The following is a 17,235-nucleotide window of genomic DNA, read 5'->3' as shown; positions in this document are numbered from 1 at the left end:
ACTATTTGTTAACTTGAAGCTGACAGCGGCGCCTGGTGGGCTGATGTCTATTTATCTTACGCTTGCTTCCTCTCCTGGTACTGACAAACTCATGCAATAAACATCTGATTAACCGGTTCATCATCTGGTTATATTCACTCCCATCAGCCTTAATACATCTGATTCCCCAACAACAACACCACTTCGCGTGCTTATATCGGCCTTTAATAGCTCCCTTGTACTTTAGTGTCTTACGCTAGAAAGCCCAATCCTTTGTTGCTAGTCAACTATGTACAAATCTATCCCCATCCTATTCCATTTGTTGCTAGCTATATACAAAAATAACCCCATCCTATTCCATATGAAAACTTTCTGTCATCATCCCATTCGCGGTGGACGTCAACGTTTTTTCTATGTATACTAATGCACTTTATCACATTGGATGTCTCCTCAAACTAACCACGCTTTGCTAATTTCGTCCTATCCCCTCATCTTACCAAGCTTTGAACTTCGGGGAACCCGGTTTGGACGATCTGGTTGGCTGCTGTCTACTCCACCTGCCTCGTGATCCACAACCACAATATTCCTTGGACTGACCAAAAAACCTGCAGCCCTATAGCGGCTTCGTTCCACTTTGTTTCTTCGGCCAGTCTGAAAAGGATCCCACTGCTCGAAGAACCGCACATCCCAGCACAATGACCTCAAATGTGACGTCCGTCACGGGGCTGTCTTAAAACCGAGAAATGTCCGACCAGTGATGGCATGGCACTGCCGTACCAAGTTTAATAACACACCCGCAATCACACTTTTCCTTCTCCTCACCGCACTCCCTCACAAACTCGTTCAATTAACTACAAGTACGAGCAAGCTCCCCACCTGAGTTCAGCCTCCATGACATTCATTTTAATCTGTTAAACCTTTCGTTGGATGTCGGCCATTTCTGTGTCTGTGCTTTCCGCCAATTTCAATAACATTCTCTAAAGTTCGTGTTGCGGCTCGTGTGTTGCCACCAACCCACCGAAGAACTATTGTGTCCGACTCCAAAACAGTGACACCGTTGAGTCTCTATTGTTTCATTGTACACCATGTTGCTGCGATTCCTGTTACTACTCATCCGCTTTGCTAATCCGTCCAATTCCTCATCCCCACTTAAGCTTTTTGTGATCTTGGCCATGAGCCTAACAGTTCACGGCCTTGGGGCTTTTGCGTTGGTTTTAGGTTTTAGTTCAATATGACAGCTGGATGACGTCAACTCTGTTGCTTCACCTGATCTGATGTTCTGATTCCTCATTTTTCACCTTTTTCGTCGTGTCCAGCAGAAAGGCTCTTGTTTTGCCCTTCCCCGTTTTTTTTGCCCGCCACCTCCAAATCCGAACGACCCGATTTCGCTCAATATTCTCCCTAAAGGGGCATTGTATCTATGCCTCCCTGCCCATGCCGGTTTAGTTTTGATCACGCCCACACCGGATAATGCGCACCCCTTATGACGCTGTCCTTTTTCCCAACCCCTCTTTGCCTACAATCCCCGCCAGTTATAATTTTATTCTCACTGTAACGTTATGATCATACATGACGGTATTTCACCCACAATTTTTGAACAAACATTATTATTATTAAACGGGCCGGCGATGATGTCGCTAGCAGCATAAAGAGGGGAGGGAGAACCGCCCAAGGCCACTCATTGCCAGCAATGGTTTTCCAGTTTTGGTTCATGTCAGCCGACTGCGTCCTTCAATCAGTCGGACCTGATGCCCATTGTTCCCTACAAGTTACGATAGAAACCTAGTATTATTATTTAATCGAGTACTACCCACTGTTTATGACATTGTCCCCTTTTCACGCCATCCACACCACCCGCAAACTCCCCGGTCATGCCGCCGCCCGACTGTAAAGGTACGATCATGCCAGACGGCATGCCACCAACAAGCTGGGAATAAGCATTATTATTATTATGTGGAAAACTTAAGCCGCCATCGGTGGGTGCTTTTCTAGTGCAGTGGTGCTGTTTGAGGTAAGCAAGACGACCAGGCAAAAAGCTGTGGCATACGATAATTTGCAATTATGAATTTCGTGGTTGTAAATGGGTCACGACACTGCAAAAGCACCCATACCTAGTGGGGAGGACAAGTAGGATCCCCAATTAAAGCATTTGGGTAAAACGCCGAATCATGAATGAGCGATGGTTTGCGTTAGGCAGCGAGAGCAGTTTAAATTTTCAAGGAGCGATGGGCAATGCATTTGCTAAACTTAAACATTGAGGACAAGGAGACACGCCTCAATTCGCTGACCAAAACACTGACCGTTTGTTGAGGCCTGCTGATTAAGGGCTCTAAGTGGGTCTTTTTCAGAGCGGTAGTGATGAAAGCGGTCACACTTTGAGGATTAAAGCTGACACTTCATACCAGCGATATTAAAATAACCGCCTCTGTCGTTGATCTACATCGGCTGAAACAAAAATGGTGATACTGGAAATGCCTGCCCGACAAATTTATTCCTTGATGCTGCCAATAAAGAAGCGTTGTCAAATGACAGCTCACATCAACGTGGACGCTAAAATTACAACGTGAGTGTGCAGGGAAGTTAACAACGAAAACAAACTTTTGAGACATTTCGCAGGAAGATTATTTGAAAAACTTCCATGTTATCGGACAAAAATCATCTATCTTAAGCCATCAGTAATGAGCAAAGGCACTTAATGAACGCATGGTTGTACTGGTCTTATTTGGAGCAACAGGAAGCCTATCCATATTTCAGCGCCCAACGCTCGTCACAAGTATATTGAGCAAATATTTCGGCGCTTCTGTATTTGCCGTATAAATCTATTTGAATTACGTCATACGTTTATCAGTAAAGTCTCGTTCCCACGTATTGATAACGTTGTTTCACATTCGATGGACAAATTCACTAACCAACTAACAAAAGCACATCTAGCAACAACGTAAATAGCCAAACATATCACCACCAGCGGACTGCAAAAACTTAAGTAAGATATCTTGCCCGCATGTAGCTATTAGTGCTGCATTCACTGCGAGGATGATGCCTTCGTCAGTGTGGAACAGACAGGGATACGTCGTGTGTATGCGCCAAACACTATTGTGTTCGAAGATTTTAAGCTTACAGGTGAACCTTGAGAGATCCGTTACTCCCGTCTCTGGACATACTTATTGGCAAGACTACAAGCGGGGATCTGCTAAAGAAACAATGCATGGAACAAACAATAACATAACACAGTGTTAACACGGAATCAACTCATCGGTTAAATCCAAACCCTGTTCAAAGGAACTAGGATGATATATAATCCGACGAAACTAAGAAAAACGAAGTGGGATCATTTATATGAAGTACTTCAGCACAGTGTCTAATCACAAAGTTCAAAGTTAAACTATCTACAAAACGAATCCTAGCTAGTAAAAATTGCGCGGCTGGTGGGGTTGTGCGGGGCTCCAAAACGTGGCTATGTACCCCTACCTGTTTGACCACAATGCCGTAATTACCGTGACCACGTCTAAAAGCTTTCCAGAGATGAAAACACTTCTTTTTGTCAAGCTTCTAAAACGGACGAACGATATAGTTGAGTGACGCCTAATGCCAGAACATCCGGGAAGACAAAATAAAGCCAGGGCTGGGTTTCTATACGGTATTACTGATATAGTATATAAATTCAAAAAACGTGTACACGTTGTCAGTTTATGCTGTTTCACAACAAATGGTCTAATTAGACCACAAAAGTACGAACCAAATGAGCGAACAGCCTCTCACATGAGACAGTCGCGTGTGCATAAAGTTGGCCGCGAAATGACTGGACGACTCCAGGGCCAAAATCGTGACAAACAAACAAATAGGGACAGATCAAACGTAGGGAATTTTGAATGTCAAAGCAGCGGGAGATACAGCCTTGTTCTAATACATATTTCCCAACCTCACTGCATCAGATTACAGATGTTTGTACATAATGTGATAGCTTTTCAAAATTTATCTTAAAGTGCATATTTTACAGTGCTTGACTGGACTTAACTCCCACAGAAGTATTTTAGAACTCATAAAGAAATTTCGGTGGTCTGTTAACGATAAACATACTAGGCTATTTGGTGGTCTCAATGACATACAATCACGCCATTGTAGTCCGCTACCCATCTTTATTCCTTGTCTTGATTACGGTCATAAAAATCTCTAATCCTATGAAACCGTACTGTTGCTATACTCTAGTTTCATAGCAGAAATTATTTCCTCTGTTATACGTGACGTTGTCACCCAAAATCAAAATCGGCTATGGCAACACGACTTTAGTGATCCTTCGGCTTACCTAAAGCACACTTATTGTGATTGGTTTCAAAGTATTCGTGTTTTAATTAGGTTGATGTATATCCAAGTTTGATTTTCTGGCAAATTCGCCATAGCAAATTTGTCTACCTCTCTAAAAGTCACTTTTTGGGCTTATTGTGGTCACACGTTCGCCAAATGGAGATGTGCTGAAAGCAACAAAGCATGAAACACCTGGTTTGTGCCCATGCGTGATACACCGGTTAGTAAAGAATCATTCAGACATTCCACTGGAAATATGTGAACGGTTTACAACGCGGAAAAATATTTACTCTATGAACAAATCAGTTGTTGCAACTTACTTGTGCTTTCGGGGCTGGAGACCGCGCAACTCTTTTCATGCGTAATTGGAGGCACCACATGTTACAGTACGTGTCCCAGGGGCGGGCATGCAGCTTTCCTACGTGCAAGCTGTCAAAACCAGCTTGTCTCGTAACCGTGAATCATGCCCATGTTAAGGGCCGCTTGTAAGACATGCTTCTTAATTCGGCTTGTTTTTTACAATCACACTGCAAAAAATTCTTCTGTTCAATGTCTTCAGAACGTTAAGCACCTTGTTATTAACCTTGTTACCTGATAGGAGATCAATAATATTTCGTTCTGGATTTCAAAAGATTATGCGCCTTGTTCTTTTTCACTTATTCCGTGAATAAGGCATTTTGTACCACGCTCACAAACTTCCCTTTGCCCTCTTAACCGTATTTTTTCCCTTCGTTTCTGTGTATCATCTGAGTACTTATATCTTTTGCGTTGCTGTTGATTATGCTTGTACCATAGCGCAATCTCTCCTGGTGGATGCTTTAGAATAGTCGCTTACAAGGCGACTGCGGCGAGCAGGGAAGTAGAAAACAAATAAAATTATGCTTGATGTCTTCCTCCTTGTTGCAGTAGAAGACAAACAGTTGCCTTGGTTGCACAAACCAAAGCTTACAACTATTCGTGATATTCTTCAATTGGTTGAGCCAGATTCCAGAAAGACTGAAGTTGACGTGCACACTGACTTTTCTTCTCCTTTTACACTGTTTAAGTTAAATTATTCCCCCAAAGTCAGTGCTTTATTAAGCTGCTTGCTTGATGCGTTTTCACTTGTTTCGGGCCAGGTAAAAGCGTTTTTTTTAAACATTCATATTAAAAATTCTGACCAATGTGCTTGTGCCCCGACTTTCGTCATAGTCTAACAACAAGCTACGCATTGCACGCTAAAAACTATCTGGCCTATTCCAAGCGGCTAATGCCTGTGCCTATAAGTGTACATGCGATCACCATGTTTCTGCTAACGTTTAGTTGCTCTATCACCAATACCTGGGGAAGCCCGATCCCGATACAACAACACATTTACCAAACGACTCTGAGACACTGAAGGAGAGTTTGTGTATTTTCTTCATCATCAAACGAGCCGTGACTTTAACTCTGACCTTTTTTAGACTTTAAAAATACTGGATTGCCTGTTCACTAAAATGAAACGCATTACGCGGACAATTGGAACCATTAATGAAATAATTACACAATCGCACAACCGCGAGAGTTGTGAACAAACACGCAAATTTACGTGAAAAATATGCCTTGGAAGCAGAGTAAGCAATATCCACGTGTAAGGGTTTCAGCTTACCCTATATCCTTTCAAGAATGTGACCACAACCATTACAACAGACCACGCAAGACTAATTTACAGTTTTTTAGAGATAAAAAATGAATGAGCTTAATAACTGATGTGATTTCATAAAGAAACAAAACAACATTTAAATGTGTCACTTGAGACACCAGTAAAGGGAAAGTGAATAATCTGAAGAACCACCGCCTGACGGAAGAGGTAGGTTTCTGCTTAAAGATGCTCGTGGCCAACAGAATGAAAGAGAAGACAATGTTTGGAGAAAGACGTCAAACTTGCTTGGCTTTGCTTAGACAGGGTATGTTTCTTGGTCACAGACGCACTCACTTGTATCCTAAGAAACAATCAAAGGTGGGCTTTGACGAGAGTTGGTTTTCGAGTTCTTAGAACCGGAGTACTTGCGACAATTACAAAATAACCAGTATTTACCCATACCATTACCCGTTCAACTACGAAAACACTGGTGTTTCCCTCTATAACTGTGGGGTACCTTGGTAAGTACAACAGATTAATGGCAATATTTCTGCATGTGATATTTTGATATACTGCTAAGAACTGTGTTCATATGATGTTTATCGGCATTCATTGTCGACGGGCAAAACTGAAATAACATTCGTTTCAGAATATTTTGCAGCCGCAAAAAGTTAGCAGAAAAATCAACCGTTTATAAATTATTCGACCGCCTAAACAACGGTATGGGTCAGACGATGCAAACGTATCTGGTAAGCGTCTGAGTTATATACGTCACGAAATATCACCCTGGTATTCCATGACCTTAGAATGCATCTAAACCCATTTGCTCTGCGAAGCTCTTTCCCAATCCAGCCTTTGGTTTGAGAGTCAGATAATGTAAAGCCATTTTGCGGCAAACTCCGTTCTTGCTGTAAAATGGCGTAGTAGCAACAAGTTCCCTTCATAGAGAAGAGAGTTGCAGTCTATTTCGTTCTAATAAAATCTCACGACGCTATGCACTGAAGGTATGCATCAAAGATTGCCTGTGGTTGAAGCCTGTCCTCGTCCAGTTAAGTTATGTAAAACAACTGAGAGATGCTGATGAGCATCCGAATGCCTGTGCTACCATAGAGGCTGGAGAAATCAGGAAATTTGTATTAACATAATGTTTGTAGAGCATTGGAGGATTAAGCCCCGATAGAGTAGTTTCATCTGAATAACAACTGATGAAGCAACTGAGTTTGCAGCGTAACATCGTTATAGGCTAAACAAGCTTTTCTTTTCCGAATATTCCGGATTGCAAAATTCCATAAGATATGGGGTGTACATGACCCACGCTTTTACGGGTAAAAAGCGTGTGTGGTTTATTCTCGTAACTTGATACAAATAGGTGCGCGACCACCCACCGTTCGTTTTGTGTATTTCGTCTGCGCAACCAGGATTCAATTACCACTTAACTATTTCTAACAACTGTGCGCTGTCAAAGCATGTATTTGCAGATCACCTACCTATTTACCAATGATTCTAACTGTACCGCCACTACTTGAGTTTCCATGCACGCATCTCAGTTCTCTCCTTCCTAGAATATTCCGTAGCTTCTTCATAAGTTTTCAGGCCATCAGAAAATCTAGTGGGTATATCAGTCCTTTTGTCTTTTCAGGGTTGGAAAATCGACTGGTAATTCGTGCATTACACGAGGAAGAACCTCCGTCTTTTTCGTTAATTTGGTTCACGGAGAGTGATTTAATAGTATCAAGTGCTTGAGTTATTCGTAGCCTCCAATAATTGAAGGGCATTTGTTGACGGCCTCATATCATGAACACAAGATACGCTCTCCGCCATCGTGCAGCTGCGGTACGGTTGTTCATGAGAAGATGGAACCACACCTCAGACGGCTATTGAAAATATTCTAACTCGATAAAATAAACTCTCAATTACGAAAGGCTTAGGTAGTTTGCGGGTTCTTATGGAAACGTTGCTGCGGTGGCTCAACAAAAAGCGAAGTCATGGTAATTTTTCGTTTTTCTTGATGAAACGAACATTGAAACGCCCGGCGGTAACAGTTTTGCAGCTAAGAGAACCTTAGTAAGTGTGGAACAATAGTTCTAGGCGTACTGATAATCAAAGCAAGTAAATATGTAGACAGCTCATTCAGAAATGTGGTTATGACTGTGATGAAGACGAAGGGGCATTGTCGTCATTATGTTTCAACCAAGAGAGCTAAAATAAAAGGCGCACCATCACAAACGTTGGCTTCTGTTTATGCAGCACAAGAACCAGTAAGCAATAATGAGCTTGCATCTTTTCCAAGAAACTTCACGAAAACTGACCCAAAACAGTCAAATTTTGACGCAGAAACTCATAGGATAAACTACGAGAGTCTTCAAAGGCCGATTCATGGTGCTCTTTGAAACGAAAAATTGTCTCAAAATTGAAGCGCTATTTGTACGTTTGGCGTGAACAGCCAGCATTCTGCAAATTCTTTCACCAATACAGTTCATAGCGCGATGTACTAGTGTCAAGATTTTTTACAAATCTTTCAAACATTTTAGCCTGCATTCTACACAATATAGCCGAAGCAATTACTTCAGAATTATTTACTGGACGCATTCATATTTGCTGATTGTGCATGCAACAGTTCAACAGTGCGCAGCGGGTGAGTCGGCAAAATTTCTCATTCCGTCGGCTGTGTACACATTTTTGTTCCCTACCCAATAATCTCCATATGGACTCTTTTGGTGTGGACTTAGCCGTGTGTGACACGTAGCAACGGAAGCATCGTGTCAGCGTAATTCTTCGAAAGTAGAATTTTTTGATAAAAGAAAGGGGAAGGATTCATGTGAGGCAAAGCATAGCAAGAAACGCCATACATGAGGGATGGCAACTTCCAAATCACACTGACAGGCGCTTCACGCCACCATGGTCTTTTATTTGACCAACACCGTTCCCGGCTTACCGTGCATAAAGAACATAAAGAAACCTGGTAAGCCGAAGTGAAGTAAGTAAGGTTATACACCACTTACAATTACCCATCAGTTAACCAAAGTATCAGGCGCTGCCAGGAAACTCACGCCTTCGTTTCAAAAGCCCACACTTAAGTAAATTTTATGTTGCTGCCAAATTACGAAAAGAAAATACAATACCGTGCATCTGGTAAGCAAATTATATATATTTTTGTGCGGTTTGATATTCGAAAAATTCACTGTAGTCCGCCGCTCATGGTTCATCTGCTTATTGCAGATGGGGGCCGGTAATTCCTAGTAACTCTGACCACCCTCCGAGTATACAGAACAGCCAAAATATTTCAGCCAATTCCCGACTGCAGCGACACAGTTGAACCCTCATATTTCTGGGTCGATTACAACTCTGCGTCCATGCAAAGTTTCAATCAAATGGAAGTTCAAGCGTCCACACAGCCAGTAAAGCAACAGCATCCATATCAGCCCCTGAGATTTTCCTTCGGAAATATGATACGCTCCTAGATCTTACAACAGCTGTAACGACTGGTGTTCTAGACTTAACACGCGCCAACGCTAGATGATGTCTATATCTTCCTCGGTACATACGCAGCAAGAGACTGACACGAAAAGCCCCGCCGTTCCCGACTGTGCGCGAACCCATAGACTAAAAAGCACAATTGTAAAAGATGCTCATCCTTGCGCCTGCACCAAATGCACAATGAAGTATTTTCCATGAATTAGGCAGTCCACGTGTGTGCCAGGGCCGCCAGCTGTCATATTTCGAGGCGTTTTTGACGAAAACCAACTTCAATCGAACAAAGAGCTATACCAAACCCGGCACAAAAAGCCGTGGAAGACGCAGAAAAACTAAATTTTGCATCAGAACAACATCTAGGTCTCTCACTCTTATCTCATAGATGCATCAGATTCAGGCTGGCAGGGTATCAGAGAAGAACAAAACAGTAGTTTATGGAACCATTTCTTCAAATTTTCTCTCTTTAATTCGCAGTAAAAACAGGAGGATTGGAGAGCAGTGAGCTATGTTACGCACAGTAGATCATGTTTCAAGGCAACGCTTGTGAATGTGGGGTCCGAAAATTATGTGACACCGAAGTATCACTGGTCGCCAATTTCAACGTGGGATAACATCAGAACCGTATCTAGACGCGAGGGCGACTAGAGCCCTTAACTAGGCAACTTGCATCGAAAGCCTGTTCGGAAATGAGATTGATGCCTGGCGCAGGCGGATGTAAAGCAGCAGAGGAGTTAAGAAGCAGGAATAAATGACCAGTTTCAGAAATTCCGCCTGTGTCCTTCACGTGACCGGTAGTCATTGAATGAAAGAACAAAACCGATCCGGGAAACCTGGAGAGAAGGCTCGATCCTGGGCACCAGTACATTTTGTGATACACGGTGGATAAAAAACCCCTCCAAGCGAATCCGATTCCCTCATTCGCGGTGTGGTTCACCTTTGCGCTTTGAGTCCTCCTGAAAACAAACCACCAAGCAACTCTACTCCAGCTACCATTTTACACATATCCCGCTGGTAAATAACTTGAGCGCTCCAAGGGCCTCCTGAGTGGAGTTAATGCGCATCGGATCAAGTGGAATTTTGAGGCGGCACTGGCCTAAATCATTCAACAGAGCACTTGCATCCAACACGTTGATGCACCCACTAGATACCGCGCGGGCCAACTACCAATCCTCCTGAATTTGGTCATCATCAACGAAAGACACTTCATTAATCAGGTAACAAGTAACGCTCCACTGGGACATGATGACCATTGTGCGCTGACCTTTGATTTCATCTGCTATTGGGCCAGAAATCCCGAACCTCAAACGTGAATTCAAGACTTTTGCCGTGAAGACTTCTCATGAATGCTCATCTTTCTTGAACAAGTTAAATCCGGCTTCGATTGAAGACTTATAAAGGACTCTTGTTCAAGAATTTCACGGGGCTGACGCGATATTCGTCAAAAAACCAGCATGTAGTCGGATGGGGCGCAAGCTACTTAAAAGGATTCGGCGCCTCCTAGAAGAGAGATCTCAATTATGTTTCAAAATTTCGACTAGGGGGACACAGAATATGAGCTATAACCTCGTAAAATGCGGAACAATTGCAAATCAGAACCCCTCCAAACGAACATCCAAAACAAAGCCGTCATTCTGGACCTCGTGGGACATCGCCGCAGAAACAAGTCATATGCGTTCTCCTTGGGTGACAGGAAATGGAGACCCACGATCGACTCAACAGTGGCATCTGAAGTCTACAGAGAAAACTATGCAGGTCTATATTCAACCCCCGCGTCCACATCACATTCACTCTTGTCAGGGCGTAACCACTGACGGCCCCTAACCGAATTGTCGTCATGGCGGAGGACATTCGTCAACTCTTGCAAAAGATCAACCCATTGTGTGCGTTAGGGGCTGACGAAGTCCATCCAAAAATCCTGAAGAAAATGTCGTCTACACTAACAGATCACTCATACCTCATGTTTCGTCAGTCGTTTAACAAAGCCCGTCTTTCCTCAGCTTGGCAGGAAGCAAAGAAGCCATTCTACAAAACTGTTGACTCGCTGTCGCCTGGCAGCTACAGGCCTAACAGCCTTACTAACGTGCCGTGCAAGGTGATGGAACGCATTCTGAAGCGAGCTATCCCAGATCATCTCACTTACAACTTGATATCTCAAGCTTGACACGGATTTCTCCCAAACCGTTCTTGAGTGACAAACATGCTCGTGTTTATGAACAGTTTAACCCAAGCCACGGAAGAGGGACTTATATCGGAATCCATATTTTTCGACTTCTCAAAAGCAGTTGATCGTATCCCACTAGTCCCGCTGCTCCACAAACTCAGGTCTTACGGAATTCAAGGAAAAATCCTACGCTGGTTCGAGGCGTTCCCATCAGACAGATCATTCCGATTGAGAATGAATTCCATCCACCCTTCTTCAGCGGCAGTCTCCATTGGCCCCTCGAGGCTCCGTCCTGGGAACACTGCTGTTTCTGATGTACTTAAACGACTTTCCAGATGTTCTTGCATGTCCATGTCTGCTTTTGCGGACGACTTGAAATCACGAAGCTCTAATGCCAGTGACACCCAAATAGATGTAGACGCTTCAAAACAGTGGTTGTTGGACTGTTAAATTCTTCTGAATGAGGAAAAGTGTGCCCATATGTCAGGAGACTCAGCGAATACCTTTGTCGTGCATGATGAAAAAGGACCACGGATTCACGGATTGATACACAGGATCGAGGCTTTTGCCCAAGTTTCCCGGGTCGGTTTTGTTCTTTTCGGTCAGTGGCTGTCGTTCACCTGAAAGGCACAAGTGAAAAAGGTGTGTAGCACTGCTCTTTATGTTCTCAGCGCGGAGCAGTATGCTCGCCAGCGCGAGGATTCGCGTAAATAAATGTCTAATAGTGCTTGAAATTGGGTTCGAGAAGGAGCGTGTACAACCGTCGGAGGAAGGTCATTCCGCGCAGCTACTACCCGAAATGAAAAAAAGTTTTGTCTAACGGATGTGTGTGCCCTGAGCTTGAAGATTTTCTTACTATGTCCCCGCCGGGTGTTTGCTGGGTCAACGGTAAAAAACCTGTTTGCCAAGCTTTGTTCAAACAGGGCGTAGGTAAGAATTAGGTCCCCTCGGAGGCGACGGTACTCCAGGGGAAAGAGATCAAGCGTCGCGAGACGCGTTTCGTAGTCCACGGACTTGAGGCCGGCAACCATTCTCGTGGCGGCCCGCTGGACACGCTCAATGAGGGTAACGTCTTTCGTACGTCCTGAGTAGACAACTTGGTTGGCGTACTCCAGGAGCGGTCTGACGTAGGCCCCATAGAGTATTTGGAAGTCCATGCGAGTAATACGGGAGAAGGTACGTCGGATCATCCGTAAAACGGCGAATGCCTTTTGGGTCGATTTCTCATGGTGTAGTGCGAAGGCCATGTTTGAGGAGACCCAGATGCCTAAATCTTTTTTGGCATCTATCCTCATGATGTTTTCTGGTCCCTTTTCACCATGCATAACAAAGGCATTCGCTGAATCCCCTCCGAACGACACATGGACGCACTTTTCATCATTCAGAGGAAGGTGCCAGTCCAACGACCACTGCTTGGCAGCGTCTACATCCATTTGGAGGGCACTGGCATTGGAACTCCAGGATTTCAAGTCGTCCGCAAAAAGTAAACATGGACTCGCAAGAACGTCTGGGAGGTCTTTGACGTAGACCAGTAGACGTCACGATGATAGACGCAAAAAGGATTTAGGTATCTGGCTTTATTCAAACATGTCCTTCTTGCTGCACCATGGGAAGTCGGCACAAAAGACATTCGCCGTTCTACGGATGATTCGGCGCATCTTCCCCGCATCAATCGCATGGACTTCCAAATACTCTGTGTGGCCTACGTCAGACAGCTTCTTGAATATGCCAACCAAATTGTATACTCTAACTCACTGTTAGCCTAACAAACACACGGCGGGGACATTGTAAGAATATTTTCGAACTCAGAGCACACAATTTCAGCAGAAGAAATTTCCCGCTCATTTCAGGTACTATGTGTCTGGAATAACCCTCCTCCGACGGTTGCGCACGCTTCCTCTAGAGCCCAGTTATAAGCACTATTAGACGCTTATTTATGTGAGTCATCGAGCGGGCAAGCAAACTTTCAACACTGAGGGCTTAACGAGCATCGTTACACTCTTTTTTCACTTATGCCTTTGAGGTGAACGACGGCCACTGAACGACAAGAATAAAACCAACCCGGGAAACTTGGGCAAAAGCTTCGATCCTGGGTATCAATTCGTGGATCCGTGACGGTCGAAAGGATTGCGGGCTGTTTATAGCATCTGTTTAAGTGGACCGGTAGCATAAAAAGCAACGACAAATAGGTGGTCTTGGATAACCAAGGCTTTCTATCAACATCAAAAACAATCGTGAGAAATGAAATAATCGGAAGAGGGTCCTGATTAGTCAGAATATGTGCCAATAGGAGTTGAGCTCTCCGCTCGTCGCCCCGTCTGGGGAGCCCCAGAGTTGTGGGAGGATTGTAATTAATATGTAGTACGATTGTGACCGTCTTTATTTGTTTTTTTTTGCTTAGTTGCGACAAAACCACGAGAAAAGAGAATCCTAGCAGAAGTTTACAGCGTTTACATCAATTAAGAGGGCACTGACATTTGAACTCCAGGATGCCAGGTTTTCTACTATTTGCGGACAACCTAAAATCCTGGAGTTCAAATGCCAGTGCCTCCAACTGGATGTAGACGCCGCAAAACAGTGGCTGTTGGACTGGAAGTCTCTTCTGAGTGGTGGAAAGTGCGTTCATATGTCATTCGGAGGGGACTCAGCGAACGCCTTTGTCGTGCGTGGTGAGAATGGACCAGAAGACGTCGCGATGATGGACGCCAAAAGGGATTTAGGTAGCTGACTCTCTTCAAACATCTCACTGCGCCATGAGAAATCGGCTCAAGAGGCATCCGCCATTCCACAGATGATTCGGCGCACCTCCCGTATTACTAGGATGGATTTCGAAATATTCTATGGGGGCTACGTCAAACCGCCTCTTGAATATACCAACGAAATTATCTAGGCGGGACGCAAGAAGGACGTACCTCTCATTGAATGTGTCCAACGCGTTGCTACAAAAATGGTTGCCAGCCCAAAATCCATTGATTTTGAAACGCGTCTTGTGACGCTTGATCTGTTCCCCCTGGATTATCGTCGCCTCCAAGGAGACCTAATACTTACTTATGTCCTATTTAAACAAGATTTGGCTAGCAAAGTTTTCACCGTTGACTCAACTAAAACGTGGCGGAGATATAGTGGGAATATTTCCAAGCTTAGAGCGCACACATTCATTAGGCAAATTTTTTATCATTTCGGGTAGTTGCTACGCTTGTTCGCGCTACACCTAGTGCGCAATTCAAGGCACTTTTTGATCTCTGCTGTGAGGCTGTGTGTTGGTAAGCTTACCTCCCTGCGCTGAGATCTTGAAGAATGGTGCTACCTGCTTCATTCGCTTGTGCCTTTCAGGCGAAAGGAAACCTCTGAGTAACAACAACAAACCTAACCCGGGAAAGTTGGACGAAATCTTCGATCCTGTGTATCATTCCTTGAATATGTGAATTCCGAAGTCCCAACGGAGTATATGGGAGTACAAAGTCCCGAACTGAGACCTTACAGTTCAGGCGTATAGACTGCATGTCGAAACACACGGTCGCTTCTGGATTCTACGTAGGATAGATTGTGCTAAAATATGACCGTCAAGTAGTGACAATATCATCTGCATTCGGCTATCTCTACGTTCTCCTGGTGCGACTTCGAAGCTCGCAGAAACAGTGACATTCTGGTGGACTTCATTGGTTGTGAGAAAGTTACAGATAGCTCGTTGTAGATATCAATTCGACCAGAAGTATGGGAATAAAATGCACGGAGGATATTGAAAAAACTCAAGGACATTCTTCTTTGGCAGTGTTTATATAGAATAGTCAGTCTGTCCAGAGTCGAAGACTTTTTTGAAGCTAAAGGAAACCGTAGTTGAAGGTATGTGTAACGCTGTATAAGCACTCAACAAAACACGAACGTGCACTTACTATACCTACCTGAACGATATCTTACATAATGCTGGAGGCGAGATGGCTCAGTGGTTAGAGCGCGAATTTACTGACCGGAAGGTCCGTTGTTCGAACCCGACCTCCGCCTCTCGGCCTCCCTTGTCTAGTCTTGAGCAACTTGACAGTGTCCCAGCCCTCGTGCTTCCTTCTGGTGGCATGGCATAAGCACCGAAATGGTGTTAAAGCTGATCAATTATTTTTTATTATTATTTACATGATTCTGTCAGACTTGTGTTTGACGCGATCATTTCCGATGTAGCAGCACTGTTGGGTCTTGAGGTCACGTGACAACTCGAGTTGGACTTATAGTTAGACCCCTCATATTGCCTATCTACGTCATCCTACGAAGCTGTGTGGACATGGGAGCCGATGACAGCAGGCAGGATTCTGGTCTGGAAGTGGAGTTTTGGTCCGCCTCTTTACACCGCGTCAATCGTTAGAGCAATGGCATGTGTATTCACTTTAGGAACTTGTTGTCCCTCCAGTTTAAGAGTGCGTTCAGTTCGGTTGACCGTTCGTTCGTTCTTATCAACGAGGTTCCGCAACAAGGTATACTCCAGAAGCTCATGAACATCGCATCGTTTGCATTCGTCTACCTGTGGGGGCGGAAAAGTGCTTTAGGAAGCTCATTAAAGGCCTCCCTTCAAGCACCGATATCCTACAGTGTGTCCAGTATCTCCATTTCTGTTTGATTTCGTCATTAATGAAGTAATCAGGCGAGGGAATGTTTTCGAAACCCAGGTGTTTATGTCTCCGAGTACGTGAGGGAATTATGGCCAGTAAATTGTCTTGAATGAACTACCCTCCAAAACCCCGGTGTTCAAATAGCCTGTGAAGAAAACCTTGTCGGTCTGGAATATGCAGACGACATCGTTCTCATGTTCGAAGAGGAGGAAAAGACGCAAGTATTCTTGGATGAACTGACCAAAGTCATCCCGTCCTTTGGTATGCACTTCGCACCCACAAAGTGTAAGGACATGCTTGTGGACGTGCAGTCACTGAACACGTCACTTACAATCCAGGGAGAGGTACTGGAAGTTGTGGAGCGTTCTACGTATCTGGGAAGTTGTATTAGTTCTGATTGTAGTGTGACAGATGAGGTGAATGCACGAATCTGCAAGGCTCGGGCCGCGTTTGCTAACTTGAGACACCTATGGCGTCAGAATGGTTTATCCCTGAATCTGAAGGGACGTGTGTATCAAGCTACAGTACGGGCTGTTTTGTTGTATGGCTGTGAGACTTGGCCTATTCGAGCAGCGAACCTGAGACGTCTTCAGGTGTTCGACAATCGTTGTCTCAGAACCATAGCTCGCGTGGGTTGGTGTCGGCGAATCCATAACGAGGCAGTTAGAGTGCGTGTTCTAGGTTATGTAAAGGGTCCAGCACCAGAAGCTGCGTTGGTTGGTCGACAATCGTTCAGAACCATAGCTCGTGTGGGTTGGTGTCGGCGAATCTGTAATGAGGCAGTTAGAAAGCGTGTTTTCGGTTGTGTAACGAACGCTTCCATTGAAGAATGTGTACAGCACCAGAAGCTGCGTTGGTTGGGACATGTATTGCGTATGGCGAACCATCGTTTGCCGAAGAGAGTACTGTTTTCCATGCCCAATCTGGAGTGGCGTAAACAGAGAGGTGGCCAACCCTTGACCTGGCAGAGGAGTATGAAGGAGACGACGAAACGCTTGGGTGCTGTCGGTGCTACTCGCCTTCCAGGATGGCGACCGCGTGACCCTCACTGTGCCTGGTTGGATACACTACAAGATATGGCTGCCAACCGATGTCAATGGCGTTCTTGTTGTCAGTTTCTG

At 44.5% G+C, this 17,235-nt stretch overlaps 1 protein-coding gene across 1 annotated transcript in view; it reads left to right on the top strand.

The window, feature by feature from the left end:
- Nucleotides 1-14,142: 14,142 nt before the first annotated feature.
- T265_09067 (hypothetical protein) overlaps nucleotides 14,143-17,235 on the top strand; it is a gene marked incomplete at both ends in the record, with an annotated part of 15,072 nt that continues 11,979 nt past the window's right edge. The window contains 2 exons of the mRNA XM_009175046.1: nucleotides 14,143-14,236; nucleotides 16,259-17,206. Of these exons, the coding sequence (XP_009173310.1) occupies nucleotides 14,143-14,236; nucleotides 16,259-17,206 (1,042 nt within the window). The remainder of the gene's footprint in view (nucleotides 14,237-16,258; nucleotides 17,207-17,235) is intronic.

The sequence above is a fragment of the Opisthorchis viverrini genome, assembly GCF_000715545.1.
Source record: "Opisthorchis viverrini unplaced genomic scaffold opera_v5_252, whole genome shotgun sequence".
Lineage (NCBI taxonomy): Eukaryota > Metazoa > Platyhelminthes > Trematoda > Opisthorchiida > Opisthorchiidae > Opisthorchis > Opisthorchis viverrini.
This window is presented reverse-complemented; position numbering and strand designations above follow the sequence as displayed.